The sequence below is a fragment of the Bidens hawaiensis genome, unplaced genomic scaffold (assembly GCF_021521415.1).
Source record: "Bidens hawaiensis isolate Kalapana, Puna unplaced genomic scaffold, B.hawaiensis_p1.1 tig00013080_1, whole genome shotgun sequence".
In the NCBI taxonomy this organism is placed as follows: Eukaryota; Viridiplantae; Streptophyta; class Magnoliopsida; order Asterales; family Asteraceae; genus Bidens; species Bidens hawaiensis.
In genome coordinates, this window is record NW_027492104.1 from 75,197 (window position 1) to 96,558 (window position 21,362).

The following is a 21,362-nucleotide window of genomic DNA, read 5'->3' on the forward strand; positions in this document are numbered from 1 at the left end:
TATTTATTTATTGTAAAAAATTAATAATATACTTAGTATTTGATGATGAAAAGATTTCATAAATAAATGAGAATGTTAGCATCTCATTAAATTAAAATTAAAATTAAAATCACCAAATATTTGATGTGAAAAATACAATAAAAATTAATATCCAATTTTTTTAAAAAAAGATATTATTTATAATTAAGAAACAATTTTATAATAAAAAAATAAGCGGGTCATGAATCTCACCAAACCCAAATAACTTTTAAAACGAGTTATAACATCTCATTTATTTATGAAACCTTTTCATCATCAAATCTTAAGTATATTATTAAATTCATTACAATATAAAACTAAATTCAAAAAAAATATACAAAATAAGTTTTTATGGAAAACCACCAAAATAAACCATCTACCAATATAAACATAGGAAGTCTTTAAACATAGAGACTTTATGAAAATTGACAATTCTGGACCTCAAACTTGACACATCGGTAAAATATCAAGACTTTAGAGGCTTAATCTGATAGTCGAATGCACCAACGGACCACTTAATTCGTGTCATATTTTAGAGGAATCGTCTACACAACCGTCTTCTAAAAGGAAACATCTAAAGCCTAGACGTTTTCTATGAAACGCTTAAATTTGCACTGTGCACATGAAGCGCCTATGAACAGAGAAAACGTATGAGCCCTAGACGCTTCTTTTGGCTTAGACAACATACACACTAGCTCCACTTATTTTAGATCTTTTTATGTTTCTTAAACGCTTTATACGGTTTTTAGACGTTTCCTTTTTATTTTTTTCCCAAGTTTACTTGTAGACGCTATGTACAATTTTGTAGACGGGTTGTGAGGCTAAGGTTCGTTAGCGGTGAATTAGTGGACTTATAATCAAATATCGGTCTTTAACGTTAACACGACTTGTTATAATCTAATGTGAGTTGCCGTTGTATAATATAAAAGCATTACCACGTGATAAGAACCATCAATGGTGAACTAGCGGATGTATCATCAAATTGGCCATCAACACTAAAATGACTTAATATGACTTAAGTGAAATATAATAAGATCATTAAGACCCGTTAAAGGTATTACTAAAAACACACATTGAACAAGTTTTAAAATATTACAAGACTTGGCATTATACTATTATTACTAAATCATTTGAATAGTTGTTATTATAGCTCCCCAATCCACTTGATGTCAGAAACCATCATATCCTAATTCATCTCTACCCCAGTTCCTCCACTCAAGAATAACAGCAATGCTTCTACTTAAAATAATGTCAAGACTCAAAAAATGTATACAAATATTATAGTCCAAGCTCCAAACCAAGTGAAACTCACAATTAACTCAACATTATAAGTATGTACAAGTATTCATCAACCTCGAGTGATTTCGATATACCTTAATATTGTAAAACTTACTAGGAATCAATGTCCGACACCTCGAAGATCTGCACATTACGGTTGTTAGCAACTTCTTGACGGGTCTCGGGTGGAAGTTTCTTTAACATGTCCGATACAACCAACCCGTGTTTCTTTTTCAGTTCATCCAATTCTTTTTGTTGCTCAAGCAACAAATTATCTAGTCTTTCCATAATCAATTCCACTTTATCATCCTCGTTTTCGTTCTCATTCGCAGTCCCAGTCCCGTTCTCGTTCTCGTTCTCATTTTCATTTTCATTCTCGTTATCATCTTCGGTTTTGGGCGTGTTTTCTCCAGAGACGTTTGAACGTGGTCTGAGCGGAGTAAAACATCCTTTGGGTGAATCACACCAAATTTTTCTACCTGAAGGTAATCTTTCAAGGGCTAAAACTCCGGGGGAAGTACAAGATTTAATGGTCAAAGAGGACAGAGACTCATTTGGTTGGTCAGAGGGCGAGTCAACCGAGCCAGAGGGTTCATTATCTTCTTGATCCTCAAAGTAGTCCCGTGGGGCCCAGTCCGGAATGCATGACCGGATTTCTGCATCGATCATTTCCGCGATTGTTGAGACGTCTTGATCGGTTAAGTCGAGTTCTTCAACCATTTCGCTCGCAACCGCGATTGATGTGTCGTTATCGGTATCAAAAGGGAAGTGGATGTTGCGTACATTCCCTGGCTCACAAATACAAAAGGTCAACATGGTCAAGTTACCGATAAGGCAGCAGCCATGTCATCATTTTTATAAAGGGTCTTTTAAATCTGAGCCTTTTGTGGGAGCAAAAGAGTGTGTTATCCAAATCGGTAATCAGATTAAAACAGGAACCTGCTTGTAACCACATCACACTAACTATTTATAAAAGTTTATTAATATCTGTACCAAAAGTGTAACGTTCAAAACCCAATGGAGCCCCATCGTTTTAACTGTTAACCCGTATGATCAATACCTGCTATGACAAGTTACACAGCCCACCCAATTTGCTACCTCAAATACTAGGGTGTAAATGAATCGAGCCAAGTTCTATTTCTAAAGCCCGAGCTCGGCTCAAGAGTAGTTTTACAAGCTTGAGTTCGGATCGTTTAACATTTAACTATCTTTTTCTTTATATACAGTTGTACATTATAATTTTATTACATATAACATAATACTATTAGTTTAGTTACTTTTGTCATAATAATAATAACAATAATAACAACAATAATAATAATAATAATAATTAACATGTATATATTTAACATATTAAATAACAGTTATATACATAACAGGCTCATTTAGGCTCACGAGTCTAGTCAAGCTCAATATCTGAAGCTCGGGCTCGAGCTTGTTTATTAAATAAGCTCAATAATAGGCTCAAGCTCAGCTTGTTTGTTATTTATTAATTATTTAACTACTTTATTTGCATACATTTATATTTATTTCCAAATACAATTGAAAATTATAGTTTTATAAAAAACATAATAATATTATGGTAGCTACTTTTGTCATAATCTAATGTATAATAATAATTTATGCGTAAATGTATAATTACGATATTAAATAAAAGTTAATACAATAAAAGGCTCTATTGGCTAACAAATCTAGTCAAGCCTGATATCTGAAACTCAGGCTTGAGCTTCTTTATGATATGAGCTCAAATATAGCCTCGAGCTCGGCTCATGAGTAGTTTTGCGGCTCGAGCTCGTTTATTATTTAACTATTTCGTTTATATGCATTTATAATTATTTCATATACAGTTGAAAATTATAGTTTTATGTATAGCATAGTACTATTATTCTAGTTATTTTTGTCATAATTTAATGTATAATAAGAACTAATACATAAAAACATATTTAATTGTAACGATTCCGGCAAATTCAGGTATACCCTAGCCGGAATATACTATTTACGTGTTATTCAATACTGAATATATGAATTATAATGTGTTTACACGAGTATATAAGATTCACAGTACGAATTATACTCGAATGAACAGTTAGTCGTATTAGAATTACGATTAACCGATGATCGGTTATTGAAACCCGAACGAATCGGGAATTACATTATAGACGAAGTATATAATGTTTAGTGATGTTTACGAAGTATTAAAGCTTCGGGATAAGTGAATTATGGCACAGAAAAAGGATTTCGATTTATTAGTACGTCGGTACGTTAAACGAAACCTTTAACATCAAACCAAGCAAGAGACGATCGATCAAACCGAAAAAGATGCACAATGACCGACAATATGATGGGTTGAGTCAATAAATGTCATGGCTTAAGTTTTTAAAGTTTTTAAATCAGTTTTATGTAAATTTTATTTTAACCCGAAAAACGACCATTTTAGGCTCGTTTTAAGCCGAATTACGAGTTTAAACGAGAAACGAACTGAGCCAGATTATCCAAAACATTATCCGGATTACGAAAATCCGAATGTGTGGCCTAGAATGGATGTGTGGGCCCCACCCCACACATGACCTTGGACCGATCGGTCCTTGTTCACACATATACACACTTCATTTCTTTTTTCTAACACTCCAAACTCTCAAAACTCTCTCAAACCTTCAACATTCATCCAACTTCTTGATTTCCAACCAAGATTTACAAGGTATAACACATGTTTTAATGCTTGAATCTTGTTTCCAACTTCTTGATCTTGAGAAAAGGAGGTTTCAAATGTAAAAATGGGTGAAAACCCGAGTTGAAACCGATTCTCGCATGATCAAGTGATGTATACAAGTTATACAAAGGATCTTGATCCAAGTAATGAGTTAAAAGAGTTTAGAACGAAATTTTACGGTTGAAATCTTGTAAAATGAGTTTCCATGTGAAAGACGGGTGAAAACCCGAGATGAAACCGACTCTTGCATGATCAAGAGATGTATACAAGTTATACAAGGGATCTTGGTCCAAGAAATGAGTAAAAAGAGTCGAGAACGGATTTTTACGGTTAAAACCTTTGTTTTTATATCAAAACCGACACTATGAAAGAAATGGTTTGATTGTTGGTGTAACTTGCTTGGTATGGTGTTATTGTGCTTGTAAGTGTTGTATCTAGTGGCTAGCAAAGGCTAGAAACCAAGATCTTTGCGATCTAACGCTAGAAAACACAAGATAGTTCGGTTTTCGTGTGGTTCTATGATTTTGGACAGATTGTAGTGTGCTTAGAGTCGGGTCATGAAATTTCACAGAGATGATCTACACATGAAAATATGAGATCTGTGAATTTTTGGTAATTTTTGGATAAAGGATGAATATTTGGTGAATTTAATGCTCGGTTTTGGCCAAAAATGGTGAAAAATAGCTAAACATCATGAAAAATTCTGGAAAATTTAAGATAAGCTTTTTATAACATATAAAAGTCACACACAAAATTTGAGCATAGTTGGAGAAGTCTAAGTGGGCTTTTCGATAAAACGAGTTCTAGGGCTTTCTAGCTCGGTTTTTGTGAAAATGGCTTGAAAAATGAGTTTTGGGTTCTGGAAAAATTCCAGGGAGTTATGAGGATGGCAGGGATCATCCCGGAAAAATTTGGGATTTTTCTAAAGTCTTTTGGTATTTTTGACATATTTAGTGTTTTAATGATGATTAAAAATAGATAAATAAATGTAAATACAAAAATTAAATCTGGAAAATTTTTGTAAAATTTCTTACTGTCAAAATAAGTGTTGTGTAAAATTTCAAGACCCGAGACTAAACGGGTAATTATTTGTGCTAAAAAGAACATAAAAAAACAAATTTCTAAAGCTTAAAACGTGTAAACCGGCAAAGTTCGCATAAGCGAGCTGACTGGTGCATAAAAACCCTAAAAATGGACTATTTTCATAAAACTAAGTAAATTAAGTAAAAGTAAATCATCCGAAAATAATTCGGATGATTTGGGTAATTTTACCCGATTTTACTGTTTCCGGCACCTAAATGACGGAAACGGGCCCCGCGGCCAAACGGGGTGTCCAAACCGAGCTCTAATTTCATCACTTTAACTAAAATAACAGTCAAACACCATTTTTGGATCGGGTGCGAACAAACTCATTTTTTAAACTAAAAACGGATAACCGTGCTAGGCACGCAAATCAAGGAAAACATAAAAATGATAATTTTGACCGTCAGACTCTAAGTAATGTCACAATCTGAGTCCTTAGAAGTTGTCACGGGGTTAACATTGTCCCCGGATCGAGTACAGTACTGGGTTAACAATGTCCCCAGATGTACCGATTGACACGGATTTAATTTATGGGAATTATATAGTAACGACTAGATATCATATTACAGATCCAGGCTTATAGCAGTTCATTGTATCACGTCCCGACTCACAGAAAGGTGAGTTTTCACGAGCCCCTTTTACTGAACTGTTTTAAATATTTTCCCGGGGCGGAAAGCATATCTTTATTAAAGTATTTAAGTACATACCGATCGTATGGAAACACTTGTATATCTATATATATATGGTTTGATGCACAGAATATATATAAATTGTTTATCGTGTGGAATTGTTCTGGGGTAACATAGTTCCCGGAGGTTATTATTGTTCTGGGGTAACATAGTTCCCGGAGGTTATTATTGTTCTGGGGTAACATAGTTCCCGGAGGTTATTATTGTTCTGGGGAAACATGGTTCCCAGAGGTTATTATTGTTCTGGGGAAACATGGTTCCCAGAGGTTATTATTGTTCTGGGGAAACATCGTTCCCAGAGGTTATTATTGTTCTGGGGAAACATAGTTCCCAGAGGTTATTATTGTTCTGGGGTAACATAGTTCCTAGAAGATTAATGAAAATGTTCTGGGGAAACATAGTTCCCAGCATAATTACATTGCTAATAAATGATTATTAAAATGATCTGTCAGTGTTTATTTAAATTAGTGAAACTCACCAACTATTCGTAGTTGACCCGTTTTCTTTACATGTTTTCTAGGTATGCCCAAGTTGGAATGATTGATATGTGCTTAATGATCTGTGCTACTTGTTGGAAGCTTGCTGATCTATAATTTGTAATGAATATATTAATGTCTTATCGGTAAAACATGTGTGTAACACCTAGACAGTAACGAAACTCGCAACAATGTAATATGATATAAATTAATGTAGTGGTATTTTCTTTATAAGCAATGCTGTTGATATCAGATGTGTCTGTTGCATCCCGTTTACGTTTCCGCTGCGGTTACGGGGTGTTACAGAACTTGGTATCAGAGCCATTGGTTATAAAGAATTAGGATGTCTTTAAAAGATAACTAAAATATAACCAGTAGCTCAAGTATTATAGGATCTGATTATCAACTAAATATATATTGTGACGAGATCGGGATGAACTTGGATGGACAAGTGATTATTATGGTCCGGAACATAATAACAGACTTGTCTGCACGAGGGAATTCAGGGAAAGTCACGAGGGATTTTAATAGGTAAAATTGGCAACATACGTGCAAAAATATGATAATATTGTTATGTGGTCAAGTTGTATAAGTAAGTGCATATTAATTTGATTATGATTTACACTATGGAAAGAACTATATGTTTGTTAACTTGTGTGCAGGTAAAATGTCAAGAACCCCCAGTGTGTCGATCGAGGAGGACCCGGAGGAGGTCAGCTCCGGGGACTCCGGGAGCCCACTTGTAGCATCTAGCACCGAGCCTTCCGAGGCTAGCTTTAGGAGTTCCGGCCAGTCCTCCCCAGCTAGGATTGCCAGATCCCCGACCCCACCCACACCACAGGTCGCTCCTGCACCCCCTGGATTCGGACCCCGCCTCACGGCGCGGATCAGTATCCCACCTGTCCGACCTATCTCGCCCCCACCCAGACCTGCTACACGCAGGGGCGAGTCCTCCAGCTCTCGTCCCGAGCCTGCGACTCTACCTGTGTGGGGTCTCCCGAGACAGGAACGGAACGCGGCGGCCTGGCTCCGAACGCTCACCGAACAGGTGAACGAGCACTCCGCCGCCCTGACGGTGGGAGTCCAGAGGAGGATGTACTTGGGTGATTGCATACTGGATCATCAGTATGCGATTGCCCAGCTGAAGAGGGAGTGCTCATACTCCCAATGGATGCTTGACCGGATGGAGAGTCGGGTTCGGGTTATGATAGCTGTGTTAGTGGTGTTGGTGGCGATGTTGGTGGGGTTGGTTTACCACCGTGTTTAGTTGGTTTTGGGTTGGGGTTAGACAGGGACCATTTTTTTGATACTCTGTGTAAGCAGTTAGTGGTGATGCTAACATGGAGTGAATCTTGTTTAGTTATAATACAACCACTGGCCCTTAGGGTGGGTCTCTTTTGGGGCATATCAGTATAGATACTTTTGGGTATCATTCAAGCACTGACCCGTTGCGGGTTATGTCGAGATGATGCCGACATAGGCCCTATGTAGGAAAACTTATCTAATGTAATAGTGTCAGGAAAGTAATGTGAACGGATGTTGTGTACTATGTACTAACGTTTATTAATGAATGGAATGTTTGTTGTGTTTTATGATTGTAATTTGTATTGATTATATATGTTTTCTTGATGTTGTGTAGAATGGCACCAAAACGTTCAGCCCAATTGTCGGAAGTGGACGTGAGCCGTCTGATTGCTCGCCAGTTGGAGGCGGCGATACCAGATATAGTATCGCGCATCGCCGCCAGTATTAACAACTCGACCAATCCAACCCCTCCGAGCAATCAAACGACCACCAATAATGACGGGGAACGAAATACTAATCCTCCGCAGAATGAAAACACGATTCCGAGTAATGACGCACCGCCTAGGGTGGTTGTTACAGATAGTAATGGCCCTATACCTACGGTGGAGACGAACCGTACGGAACCGATTCGTACATCCAGGGGATGTTCGATCAAGGACTTTATGTTGTGCAAACCTCTAGAGTTTAGCGGGTCTGAAGGACCAAATGGATTAGTTAAATGGATCGAGAAAATAGAATCCGTGGTGAATATCAGCAACTGCCCCGAGGATTGTGTTGTTAAGTATGCTGCCTGCACATTCACGGACCATGCCTTGACATGGTGGAACACCATAGTGCAGACTCGCGGTCAGGCGACGACAAACCGCATGACCTGGACAGAGCTCAAGGCTCTTGTATTGGAACATTTCTGCCCGAGAAACGAATTGCAGAAATTAGAAAATGAATTGTGGAATCTGGAGATGCAGGGGGCGGACCACTTGGGTTATACGAACCGGTTTAATGAGTTGGCGCGATTGGTACCATGGTTGGTCACCCCGGAGTCGAAAAGGGTGGAGCGTTATATTTGGGGACTAACTCCAGTTGTAAGGAGTATAGTCAATTCTGGGGGACACCAGACATATGAGGGTGCGGTGACGCAAGCGGGTATCGTAACGTACGATTTCGTAAGGAGCGGGTCACTGAAGGTGGCGGGAGAGTCCGCGGGAGGAAAGCGGAGTTCACATGACCATAGGACCCAGGAAAAGCAGCAAGGTAAACGTGCTAGACCCACTGCCCAGAACTACGCCATGACTAGTTCGGGCGGAAGGCAAGAACCGCAGAGGGGAACGTTTCTTAAGTGTGGGAAATGTGGTTACCACCATGGTGGCGTGTGCAAAGAGGTGGTGTGCCACCGGTGTGGCAGGATTGGACACTACGCACCAAATTGTAAGACAAATCTGAACAACCTGAACCGACAACCACAACCTATCCGTGCGCAACCATTTAGGACTCAACCAGCCCGACAGCAGAACCCGCAAGGAAACCAAATGGTGACCACCAGCCGTGCTTGCTATGAATGCGGCAGCACGGATCACCTTAAAAGACACTGTCCGAAACTGAACCAGGGAGGAAATGGGCGGCAAACCGCGGGTCAGGCATCGTCGTCCAATCCGGCGCGAGGCCGAGCATTCGTGATGGGGGCGAACGAGGCACGCCAGGACCCCAGCGTAGTGACAGGTACATTCCTCGTCTCTGATCATTACGCTTCTGTATTATTTGATACATGTGCCGATAGAAGTTTTGTCTCCGTTAGATTCCTTTCGATAGCAAACCTTCCTATTGGTGAAACCATAGAACCTTACACCGTAGAAGTCGCTAACGGTAAAACCATGATAGTTAATCAGATAGTTCGGAATTGCCCTTTTATTCTGAACGAACAATCCTTTCTGATTGACTTGTTACCGGTAAAATTGGGTAGTTTTGACGTGATAGTGGGAATGGATTGGTTAGCACGTAACAGGGTAGAAATAAACTGTGAAAAGAAAATCGTCAAGATCCGGGTGTCGGATGACGAGGAGGTATTAGTGCAAGGAGAAAAATCCGGCACCATGATACCATTTATATCCCACCTCAAGGTGTTAAAATATATACGTCAGGGATGTGTGGCGTATCTAGCGAGCCTGACGGCCACTGATTCTGAGGAAAAACGGGTGGACGATATTCCAGTGGTACGCGAATTTCCACAAGTTTTCTCAGAGGAACTGCCTGGATTACCGCCAACCCGACAGGTCGAATTCAGAATCGATCTGTTACCTCAAGGTGGCCCTGTTGCTAAGGCACCTTACCGACTTGCACCATCTGAGATGCAAGAATTATCCAACCAGTTGCAAGAATTGTTGGATAAAGGATTTATTCGTCCTAGTTATTCCCCGTGGGGCGCACCGGTACTATTCGTGAAAAAGAAGGACGGGAGCCTTAGAATGTGCATTGATTACAGGGAGTTGAACAAGTTGACAATCAAAAATAGGTATCCTCTTCCCCGAATCGATGATCTGTTCGACCAACTACAAGGTGCGAGCTACTTCTCAAAAATAGATCTTAGATCGGGATACCATCAGGTTAGAATCCAGGAGGAGGATGTCCCAAAAACGGCATTCCGGACTCGCTACGGCCATTACGAGTTCTTAGTTATTCCCTTCGGGCTAACAAATGCGCCAGCAGTATTCATGGATCTCATGAATCGAGTTTGTAAACCCTACCTCGATAAATTCGTCATCGTGTTTATTGACGATATTTTGATTTACTCGAAGAGTAAAGGAGAGCACGAGCAACACTTGAGATTAATTTTAGAGCTTCTTAATCAGGAGAAGTTGTATGCAAAATTCTCCAAGTGTAACTTCTGGTTACAAGAAGTGCAATTCCTTGGTCACGTCATAAACCATCAAGGAATACACGTTGATCCAAGTAAAGTTGAAGCAGTTAAGAGTTGGCAAGCGCCTAAATCACCAAAGGAAATCCGCCAATTCTTAGGCTTAGCTGGATATTATCGTCGATTTATAGAAAACTTTTCCAGCATTGCCCAACCTTTAACCCTTCTGACCCAAAAGGATCGAAAGTATGATTGGGGTGAAGAGCAGGAAACGGCGTTTCAAACGCTAAAACAAAGATTGTGCCAAGCGCCAATCTTAAGTCTCCCCGACGGAGACGATGGTTTTGTTGTGTATTGTGACGCATCCCGGAGAGGGTTAGGATGCGTGTTGATGCAAAATAATAAAGTCATAGCCTATGCTTCCCGACAGTTAAAAGTACACGAGAAAAATTACACCACTCAAGACTTAGAACTGGGAGCAGTTATCTTCGCACTTAAAATCTGGAGACATTATCTCTACGGTACAAAGTGCACCATCTTCACCGATCATAAAAGTTTGCAACACATATTCGATCAGAAAGAACTGAATATGAGACAACGAAGATGGGTCGAATTATTAAGCGACTATGACTGTGACATCCGTTATCACCCCGGCAAGGCTAACGTCGTAGCCGATGCCTTGAGTAGGAAGGATCGGATTAAGCCATTGCGAGTGCGAGCGCTGGGGATGATAGTCCAGTCGAACTTTTCGGATTTGATTCGAGTCGCTCAACGCGAGGCGTTGGAAGAGGAACAATTGGAAAAAGAGGGACTTTTCGGTAACGAGAAGAATTTCGAACAGCGCGTGGACGAAATTCTCTATTTCAAAAATCGGATTTGGATCCCGACCCTCCATGACCTTCGTGATTTAATCATGGACGAAGCGCATAAATCGAAATATTCCATACATCTGGGATCGGATAAGATGTACCAGGATGTGAAGGAGTTCTACTGGTGGCCGGGTATGAAAAAGGATATAGCCACATACGTTGGCAAGTGTACGACGTGTGCGAGGGTTAAGGCGGAGCACCAGAGACCTTCGGGAATGTTACAACAACCGGAAATTCCGGAATGGAAGTGGGAGCAGATCACGATGGATTTTGTGACACATCTCCCCAAGACGTCCCGTGGACATGATGCAATTTGGGTAGTCGTGGATCGATTAACCAAATCGGCACATTTTATCCCGATTAGAAATAATTATAACACTGAGAGACTTGCGCAGATTTATATAAATGAAATTGTGTCTCGTCATGGGATACTCATCTCAATCATCTCTGATCGGGATAGCCATTTCACCTCCAAGCTTTGGCAAGCTGTGCAAGAAGCGCTGGGAACGCGTATTAATTTAAGCACAGCCTACCGCCCTCAGACCGACGGTCAGTCTGAGAGGACCATTCAAACCTTGGAGGATTTGCTTCGTGCATGCGTACTGGATTTTAAGGGAAATTGGGATCAACATCTCCCACTCGTTGAGTTTTCCTATAATAACAGTTACCATAGCAGTATAAAGGCAGCACCTTACGAAGCATTGTATGGACGGAAATGCCGATCGCCACTCTGCTGGACTGAAGTGGGCGACACACAGGTTATTAGATCAGATCTGGTCCAGGAAACGACCAGCAAAATCCTTGAAATTAAAAACAATCTGAAGGCCGCGCGGGATCGGCAGAAGAGTTATGCCGATAACCGTAGAAAACCGTTATCATTTGAGAAAGGTGATAAAGTGTATTTGAAAGTATCACCGTGGAAGGGTGTGGTTAGATTTGGAAAGGCGGGGAAGTTAGCCCCTAGATACATTGGACCATTCAACATTATTGCAAAAATCGGTCCTGTAGCATACCGATTAGAGCTGCCTGATGAACTGAGTGCAGTTCACAACGTGTTTCACGTGTCGAACCTGAAAAGGTGTCTGTCGGATGAGACATCGGTGTTACCCTTAGAGGGTGTTCAAATAAATGATAAGCTCATTGTAGAGGAGCCCATAGAAATAGTAGACGGGAAAATCAAGCAACTTAGACACAATAAGATCTCGTTGGTCAAAGTTAGATGGAATTCGCAACGAGGCCCAGAATATACATGGGAACGAAAGGACGAATTTCGGAAGAAATACCCCCACCTATTTCCTCAAAAGGAAGTAGTTGACGCGTAAAATTTCGAGGACGAAATTTTTATAACGGGGGGAGAATATAACGATTCCGGCAAATTCAGGTATACCCTAGCCGGAATATACTATTTACGTGTTATTCAATACTGAATATATGAATTATAATGTGTTTACAGGAGTATATAAGATTCACAGTACGAATTATACTCGAATGAACAGTAGTCGTATTAGAATTACGATTAACCGATGATCGGTTATTGAAACCCGAACGAATCGGGAATTACATTATAGACGAAGTATATAATGTTTAGTGATGTTTACGAAGTATTAAAGCTTCGGGATAAGTGAATTATGGCACAGAAAAAGGATTTCGATTTATTAGTACGTCGGTACGTTAAACGAAACCTTTAACATCAAACCAAGCAAGAGACGATCGATCAAACCGAAAAAGATGCACAATGACCGACAATATGATGGGTTGAGTCAATAAATGTCATGGCTTAAGTTTTTAAAGTTTTTAAATCAGTTTTATGTAAATTTTATTTTAACCCGAAAAACGACCATTTTAGGCTCGTTTTAAGCCGAATTACGAGTTTAAACGAGAAACGAACTGAGCCAGATTATCCAAAACATTATCCGGATTACGAAAATCCGAATGTGTGGCCTAGAATGGATGTGTGGGCCCCACCCCACACATGACCTTGGACCGATCGGTCCTTGTTCACACATATACACACTTCATTTCTTTTTTCTAACACTCCAAACTCTCAAAACTCTCTCAAACCTTCAACATTCATCCAAGTTCTTGATTTCCAACCAAGATTTACAAGGTATAACACATGTTTTAATGCTTGAATCTTGTTTCCAACTTCTTGATCTTGAGAAAAGGAGGTTTCAAATGTAAAAATGGGTGAAAACCCGAGTTGAAACCGATTCTCGCATGATCAAGTGATGTATACAAGTTATACAAAGGATCTTGATCCAAGTAATGAGTTAAAAGAGTTTAGAACGAAATTTTACGGTTGAAATCTTGTAAAATGAGTTTCCATGTGAAAGACGGGTGAAAACCCGAGATGAAACCGACTCTTGCATGATCAAGAGATGTATACAAGTTATACAAGGGATCTTGGTCCAAGAAATGAGTAAAAAGAGTCGAGAACGGATTTTTACGGTTAAAACCTTTGTTTTTATATCAAAACCGACACTATGAAAGAAATGGTTTGATTGTTGGTGTAACTTGCTTGGTATGGTGTTATTGTGCTTGTAAGTGTTGTATCTAGTGGCTAGCAAAGGCTAGAAACCAAGATCTTTGCGATCTAACGCTAGAAAACACAAGATAGTTCGGTTTTCGTGTGGTTCTATGATTTTGGACAGATTGTAGTGTGCTTAGAGTCGGGTCATGAAATTTCACAGAGGTGATCTACACATGAAAATATGAGATCTGTGAATTTTTGGTAATTTTTGGATAAATGATGAATATTTGGTGAATTTAATGCTCGGTTTTGGCCAAAAATGGTGAAAAATAGCTAAACATCATGAAAAATTCTGGAAAATTTAAGATAAGCTTTTTATAACATATAAAAGTCACACACAAAATTTGAGCATAGTTGGAGAAGTCTAAGTGGGCTTTTCGATAAAACGAGTTCTAGGGCTTTCTAGCTCGGTTTTTGTGAAAATGGCTTGAAAAATGAGTTTTGGGTTCTGGAAAAATTCCAGGGAGTTATGAGGATGGCAGGGATCATCCCGGAAAAATTTGGGATTTTTCTAAAGTCTTTTGGTATTTTTGACATATTTAGTGTTTTAATGATGATTAAAAATAGATAAATAAATGTAAATACAAAAATTAAATCTGGAAAATTTTTGTAAAATTTCTTACTGTCAAAATAAGTGTTGTGTAAAATTTCAAGACCCGAGACTAAACGGGTAATTATTTGTGCTAAAAAGAACATAAAAAAACAAATTTCTAAAGCTTAAAACGTGTAAACCGGCAAAGTTCGCATAAGCGAGCTGACTGGTGCATAAAAACCCTAAAAATGGACTATTTTCATAAAACTAAGTAAATTAAGTAAAAGTAAATCATCCGAAAATAATTCGGATGATTTGGGTAATTTTACCCGATTTTACTGTTTCCGGCACCTAAATGACGGAAACGGGCCCCGCGGCCAAACGGGGTGTCCAAACCGAGCTCTAATTTCATCACTTTAACTAAAATAACAGTCAAACACCATTTTTGAATCGGGTGCGAACAAACTCATTTTTGAAACTAAAAACGGATAACCGTGCTAGGCACGCAAATCAAGGAAAACATAAAAATGATAATTTTGACCGTCAGACTCTAAGTAATGTCACAATCTGAGTCCTTAGAAGTTGTCACGGGGTTAACATTGTCCCCGGATCGAGTACAGTACTGGGTTAACAATGTCCCCAGATGTACCGATTGACACGGATTTAATTTATGGGAATTATATAGTAACGACTAGATATCATATTACAGATCCAGGCTTATAGCAGTTCATTGTATCACGTCCCGACTCACAGAAAGGTGAGTTTTCACGAGCCCCTTTTACTGAACTGTTTTAAATATTTTCCCGGGGCGGAAAGCATATCTTTATTAAAGTATTTAAGTACATACCGATCGTATGGAAACACTTGTATATCTATATATATATGGTTTGATGCACAGAATATATATAAATTGTTTATCGTGTGGAATTGTTCTGGGGTAACATAGTTTCCGGAGGTTATTATTGTTCTGGGGTAACATAGTTCCCGGAGGTTATTATTGTTCTGGGGTAACATAGTTCCCGGAGGTTATTATTGTTCTGGGGTAACATAGTTCCCGGAGGTTATTATTGTTCTGGGGAAACATGGTTCCCAGAGGTTATTATTGTTCTGGGGAAACATGGTTCCCAGAGGTTATTATTGTTCTGGGGTAACATAGTTCCCAGAAGATTAATGAAAATGTTCTGGGGAAACATAGTTCCCAGCATAATTACATTGCTAATAAATGATTATTAAAATGATCTGTCAGTGTTTATTTAAATTAGTGAAACTCACCAACTATTCGTAGTTGACCCGTTTTCTTTACATGTTTTCTAGGTATGCCCAAGTTGGAATGATTGATATGTGCTTAATGATTTGTGCTACTTGTTGGAAGCTTGCTGATCTATAATTTGTAATGAATATATTAATGTCTTATCGGTAAAACATGTGTGTAACACCTAGACAGTAACGAAACTCGCAACAATGTAATATGATATAAATTAATGTAGTGGTATTTTCTTTATAAGCAATGCTGTTGATATCAGATGTGTCTGTTGCATCCCGTTTACGTTTCCGCTGCGGTTACGGGGTGTTACATTAATATATTAGATAAAAACTACATAACTAAGATGCGTTTAGGCTTGCGAGCCAACTTAAACTAGAAATGTGAAGTTTGGGCTCAGGCTTGTTTATAAAATTTATCTCAAATATAGACTCAAGCACGCTAAAGCTCGGGACTGTTCGTGTTTTAAGCGAGCCGATCTTGACTAGCTCACAACCGATTTGGCTCAATCTAAAGTAAGCAAAGATAAAAAAACAACCTGTTGTATCTTCTATACGCAGTTTTAGAAAGACAGTATTCAGGTCTCTCATTTGACCTTTGACTGTGAAATCTCTAGCTTGAGTTTCACCATTGTCAAGCTTATCGCCATCATCATCTATAAAAATTCATCAGAAAATGAAAAATATATGAAAAATATTTTGAGAAGCGTGTTGCAGATATTACCTGGATTGGAACTTGAACTCGTTTGACCTCGTGTATGTACACTGTCACAATGCTCATCATGTAAAAACTCATCCATTAATAATTCTTTGGCGGATAATCTATCAGAAACTTTAGCAATACACTTTTCTATAAATGATTTGATTTCAGGATCCTTAACTTTTGCTAATGATGCTGGTTTGACTCCCTAACAAGATTGAAAAACATGTTCCATGAATTCTGATTGTTTAAAGGAATTAAAATGAACAATGGTAAAAAAAACGTTCGTGTGAGAAAACTAGGACATAGGTTATGAAAGGAAACAGAGTTTGTTTATATATGTTTATTTGATAAACAAATGAACATGAGCAAAACATTTGTACATTTACATTCGTTTGTGTTTGCTTATTTACATTCGTTTGAGTTTATTCATTTACGTTTGTTTGTTCGTTTATGTTCATTTACTTCTTCAAACTTATATATTAGTTATTAGTTATACTAATTGGCCCAGCATGCATCAACCCATCAACTCAATAAAATTTTAGAACCATGCCTCGGGTAATCGACTAACGATCAAACAAGAGTACGTTTATTTTCTTTATTTATGTTCGTCCATTTATGTTTGTATATGTTCTCACTCATTTATAATATCAATGAATGAACATAAACGAACACAAACATGTTCACTTTCTTAAAGAACGAACATGAAAAAGAAAATAGGCTCATTTAAGTGTTTGTGTCCGTTCATTGGTTCTATTAAAGTTAAACAAACAAACACAAACAAGCTCCGTTCATGTTCGTTCAGTTCGCTTACAGGCCTAGCATTAGGGGTGTAAACAGTAAAAAAAACTCATTTCTTCAATATTCATCAAATCCAACCTTCATTGCTCAACATACATAAGAATTGACATAAATATAGTGATTAATATACGCCTAAAACTTAACAAATGTAACTTAAACTGCAAGTGATCATAAATTACTTACTGATGTCACTTTCTTATATATCTGAGCAGCATTAGAACATTCACAATACGGATACTCAAATGTCACCAATTCCAATAAGCACATTCCAAAGGCATATATATCAACAAGTTCATTATATTCCTCTTCATAAAGCTCAGGTGCCATAAACTCAGGAGTACCTAAATTTCATATCACAATAGTTTCAGTATAATCATAATTAATCACAATCACAAACACAAAAAAATGTGCTCACCAATGACGCTGTGAGCAGATCGAGCCTGTAAAAGAATAGCAGCCAATCCAAGATCACCAATTTTAACCTCCCCTTGATTCCCATTAACAAAAATATTGTCACACTTCAGGTCACGGTGTATAACTGGCGGGTCATGACCGTGAAGATACAAAAGTCCCTCTAATATTTGTTTAGACCACTTTTTTAATGCTCTTAGATCTACATGTTTATGTTTCTTTCGATACCTATAACAATGTTAAACATGCTTACGTATCAATGCATAGCAACAGAATACACAACTTTTAACAACAAATTAAACTTACTGTCTTAATGTTCCAGATGTGAAAATCTCAGTGATAAAGTTGATGTGTTCGTTCGTTGTATCGACCCATGAATTGTAGAATTTAATTATGTTCTTGTGCTTTAATGTTTTAAGCAAATGAACTTCTGCATATAGGCGTTCGAGCTCGTCAGGATATTTTAAGAAATCAGAAACCTTGATTTGATTCCATGCTACTTCAATTCCTTCCAATTCATCAAATGCTTTGTATCTAAATTCCCCAAATTGATCAAGGATTACAAACACCTTAAATTTCAATGCTGTAACACTAACATTATATCAGTCAAAATTATTTATCATCTACACTTAATAAATAACTATCCAGGGGGCACGTGTCACAATTCTAAGAGTCCAACCTAGTTTTTTTTCGCTTCTCTTATTTCACCATTCACCCCTTCACTTTTGTTGAACGATGAACATTGGCTAAACCCCTGAAAAGCTCTCAGGGGGGACACGATCACTCGATATCGTGAGGCCTGATCCACCCAGTGGTGCTTCACCTAGGCTTAAACCGGGGAATATGACACATGAGTGAGATTCGAACCCACGACGTCGAACATAAGAAGGTCCTCTCAATGCTCTAACGCGTAGGTGAACCTAAGGTAAAACTCATGACACATCATTCACCCCTTCGTAATGTATACATTTACAACTTGCAAAATTAAAATAAATTAGGTCTAACATTTCCTTTATTCAACCGTATAACACACCGGTTTCTAATTCTAACCTAGTTGTTGTTATATATATAATGAAGTTGCCTGTTGAAGCATAAACTAATAAACAACTAATAAAATCATATATTCAGCATGTAACAATAATAATAATAATAATGTTAGAGAAGGATACACTTTTTTAAAAGCACCTCTTCCCAGGACTTCTTTATACTGCAAATTATTCCCCCAATTTCACCATCAAATAACAAGCAAAAAATCATAATAATAATAATATTATTATTATTAGCGTAAATAAAATGGAAGGTACTAACCCGCCCGTAACGACCAGAAGGATCGATCTCGACGAAATCGGTATCTGGATCGTCCGTTTCATGATCGGATTCCAGCGGCATTTCGATTCGATATGTTTTTTTCTTCGTAAATCGCCGCTAACGCTTTACGAACAAAAAAAACATATAATTTCATGTACTTTCAACAAAATTGCACAAAAAGTTGTGATTTGTGACGGCCTAATTAATTATTATCAACAACTAGGGCTTGAATTTTGATTAATTGGTGCGAATTACGCATGGATTTGAAGAAATTGAATGCGTGAATTGAATATGAAGATGACGACGAAAAAGGAGTCGTTGAGGAAATCAGCTTACTGAATTGTTTCGGTTGATCAAATCGTATTAAAACATTTAATTAAAAATAAAAAAATAATAAGAAAAAGAAAAAACAAAAAGATTTAATTTGGAAGCAAAGTTAATTATCAAAGATTGATTATAAAGTAATTACAACAACAGTCCTTTCAAAATATGCTATTGCTTCTTGGTCACCTATTGTAGTAATCGCTAGTCTAAAGATGGGGTAGAGACGGACGATTAACCGGGCGATTAATTGGTGCTTAATCAAGATTTTTACAACCATGATCACCAGCATCTTCTTAAAATTTCTCTTCACTGAGGCCAAATTCGAAAATGTACAATTACTTCTTGGTCACCTGTACATCATTGTAAATATTCAAACGCCTAAGATTATTAGATACATCAAGAATGATAAACGGTAATTAACAAACAACTTAGAAATAACCGACTTATATAATAACCAGAAACTATAGCTCAACAAGTTATTACAATATCTTTGGTAGTGATGGTGGGGATTGTTGTGTTGTTGTTGTTGTAATTTAACACTAACTTTGTACATGTATTTATATTAGTAACAACAACTTGGTCACCAAGCATAATATGTGTTCGTCACTCAACTTGCCAAGGTGAACTTGGCCAACAAGGTCAACTTGGTCCACAAGGTGAACATAACCACCAAGCAAATGGAAGAATATTTCATAATACCCCTTAAACTTTAACCGACTTGTTAAAACCTCTTAGACCCGGTTCACCGACTTGTAACCCGAAATAGAAATTAATCTGACATTCACCCCCTAAATTCTGATTCGGATTAGAAAGGTCTTCAACTCCAAGTAACTCGTGCATCTCCGTGAACTTGATTCTTGCGAGTGCTTTAGTGAGATGGTAGGTTAACTTCCCGAGATCAGACATTTCAAACTTGGTCGTCGTACCCTTATTGAAATCGTATATTATACTCGAGCGTGTACATATCACAAATAAATCATCCACATACACGGCTACGATCAAAAAATATTTCCCATCCGTCTTTCGGTAAACCGATTGTTCCTTGGAACATTTTTGAAACTTCATGTCTCGTAGGATGTTATCGAGCTTTGTGTTCCAAGCTCGGGGAGCTTGCCTTGACCCGTACAAGTCCTTTGACAACACAACTTCTTTCAATTCACCAAATAGAAAAACCGTTTTTACTTCAAGATAGTGGATTTCCCACCCGTTAGATGCAACCAATACGATTAATAGCCGAACGGTCTTGATTCGGGCTACCAGAGCGAAGGCATCATCAAAGTCAATCCTGGATTGTTGCACGTAACCCTTTGCAACCAACTGAGCTTTGTACTTATTTATCATTCCATCCGCATTTCGTTTAATTTTGAACACCCACTTCAACAAGATACATTTTGCACCATTTGGAAGTTCGACTAACTTCCATGTTTCATTCTTGTTTGTCGAATAAATCTCGGTATTCATAGAACGAATCCATTCTTGGTTCGACTTAGCCTCAAGATAATTACTCGGTTCACCACTTGATGTAAGAAGCAATTGATCATAGTCAGAGTCAACATGTAACACATAATCTTCTTGTAGTCTTCTTGGTAAAACCGAGACTCGAGTTGAACATCATAGACCCATTTGGGCCTCATTTTCACCTGAATAGACCTGTGACCCATTACTCGTCGACTGAACTTGAGAGTGGGTTTAAGAATTACGCCCGATATGACTTGGTTATGCAGAGTCATTGGACTCAGTTTGAACCGATGATGCAGGTTCTGAGCTTGGGCTACTTGGGTTGCTTCCAGGCGTTTCTTCATTAGTGGGTTCGATTTGACCAGTTCCATTGTCAACTGCACCTCCAAATAATAGAAAACATACCGGGCTCATAGTCATTCTTCTCGACTTTCTTTACCCAATTCCATCGTCAAACACAACGTCCCAACTAACAACTATTTTTAGGGTGTTCGGATCGAAGAGACGGTATGCTTTTGAACCCGTCTCTGAACCAAGATAAATGAGTTGTCTTGACCTGTCATCAAGTTTATTTAGATGTATATTATCGACTTTAGCATACACCATGCACCCAAATAATCGAACGAGTTCAATAACCGGTTTCTTTTTCTTAAATCGTTGATATGGAGTTTGATCAACCAAGGCCCGGGTTGGGACCCGATTGTTTAAAAAGGTTGGATGTCGGTCCGCTTCTCCCCACATATAATTCGGTACTTGCATCGT

The 21,362-nt window shown here is 38.3% G+C and overlaps 1 protein-coding gene across 1 annotated transcript; it reads right to left on the minus strand.

Moving 5' to 3' along the window:
- Nucleotides 1-1,344: 1,344 nt before the first annotated feature.
- Nucleotides 1,345-19,169, minus strand: LOC143543231 (putative serine/threonine-protein kinase WNK3). Its single transcript, XM_077035600.1, has 8 exons — nucleotides 18,819-19,169; nucleotides 18,680-18,717; nucleotides 17,817-18,044; nucleotides 17,515-17,738; nucleotides 17,283-17,440; nucleotides 16,323-16,506; nucleotides 16,138-16,254; nucleotides 1,345-2,084 (listed from the first exon to the last, which is right to left on the minus strand). Exons 1-8 carry the CDS (start codon nucleotides 18,897-18,899, stop codon nucleotides 1,411-1,413), a joined length of 1,704 nt encoding a protein of 567 aa, XP_076891715.1. The 5' UTR covers nucleotides 18,900-19,169; the 3' UTR covers nucleotides 1,345-1,410.
- Nucleotides 19,170-21,362: the final 2,193 nt, after the last annotated feature.

What these genes read in the sequence shown, in the direction of transcription:
- LOC143543231 (XM_077035600.1), bottom strand. Translation starts at nt 18,899, where the DNA reads ATGCCGCTGGAATCCGATCATGAAACGGACGATCCAGATACCGATTTC. An exon ending in GAGTTCAAGTTCCAATCCAG is followed by an intron (nt 16,255 to 16,322) that starts GTAATATCTGCA and finishes GAATTTTTATAG; the next exon opens with ATGATGATGGCGATAAGCTT. An exon ending in GCGTATAGAAGATACAACAG is followed by an intron (nt 2,085 to 16,137) that starts GTTGTTTTTTTA and finishes TTTGTGAGCCAG; the next exon opens with GGAATGTACGCAACATCCAC.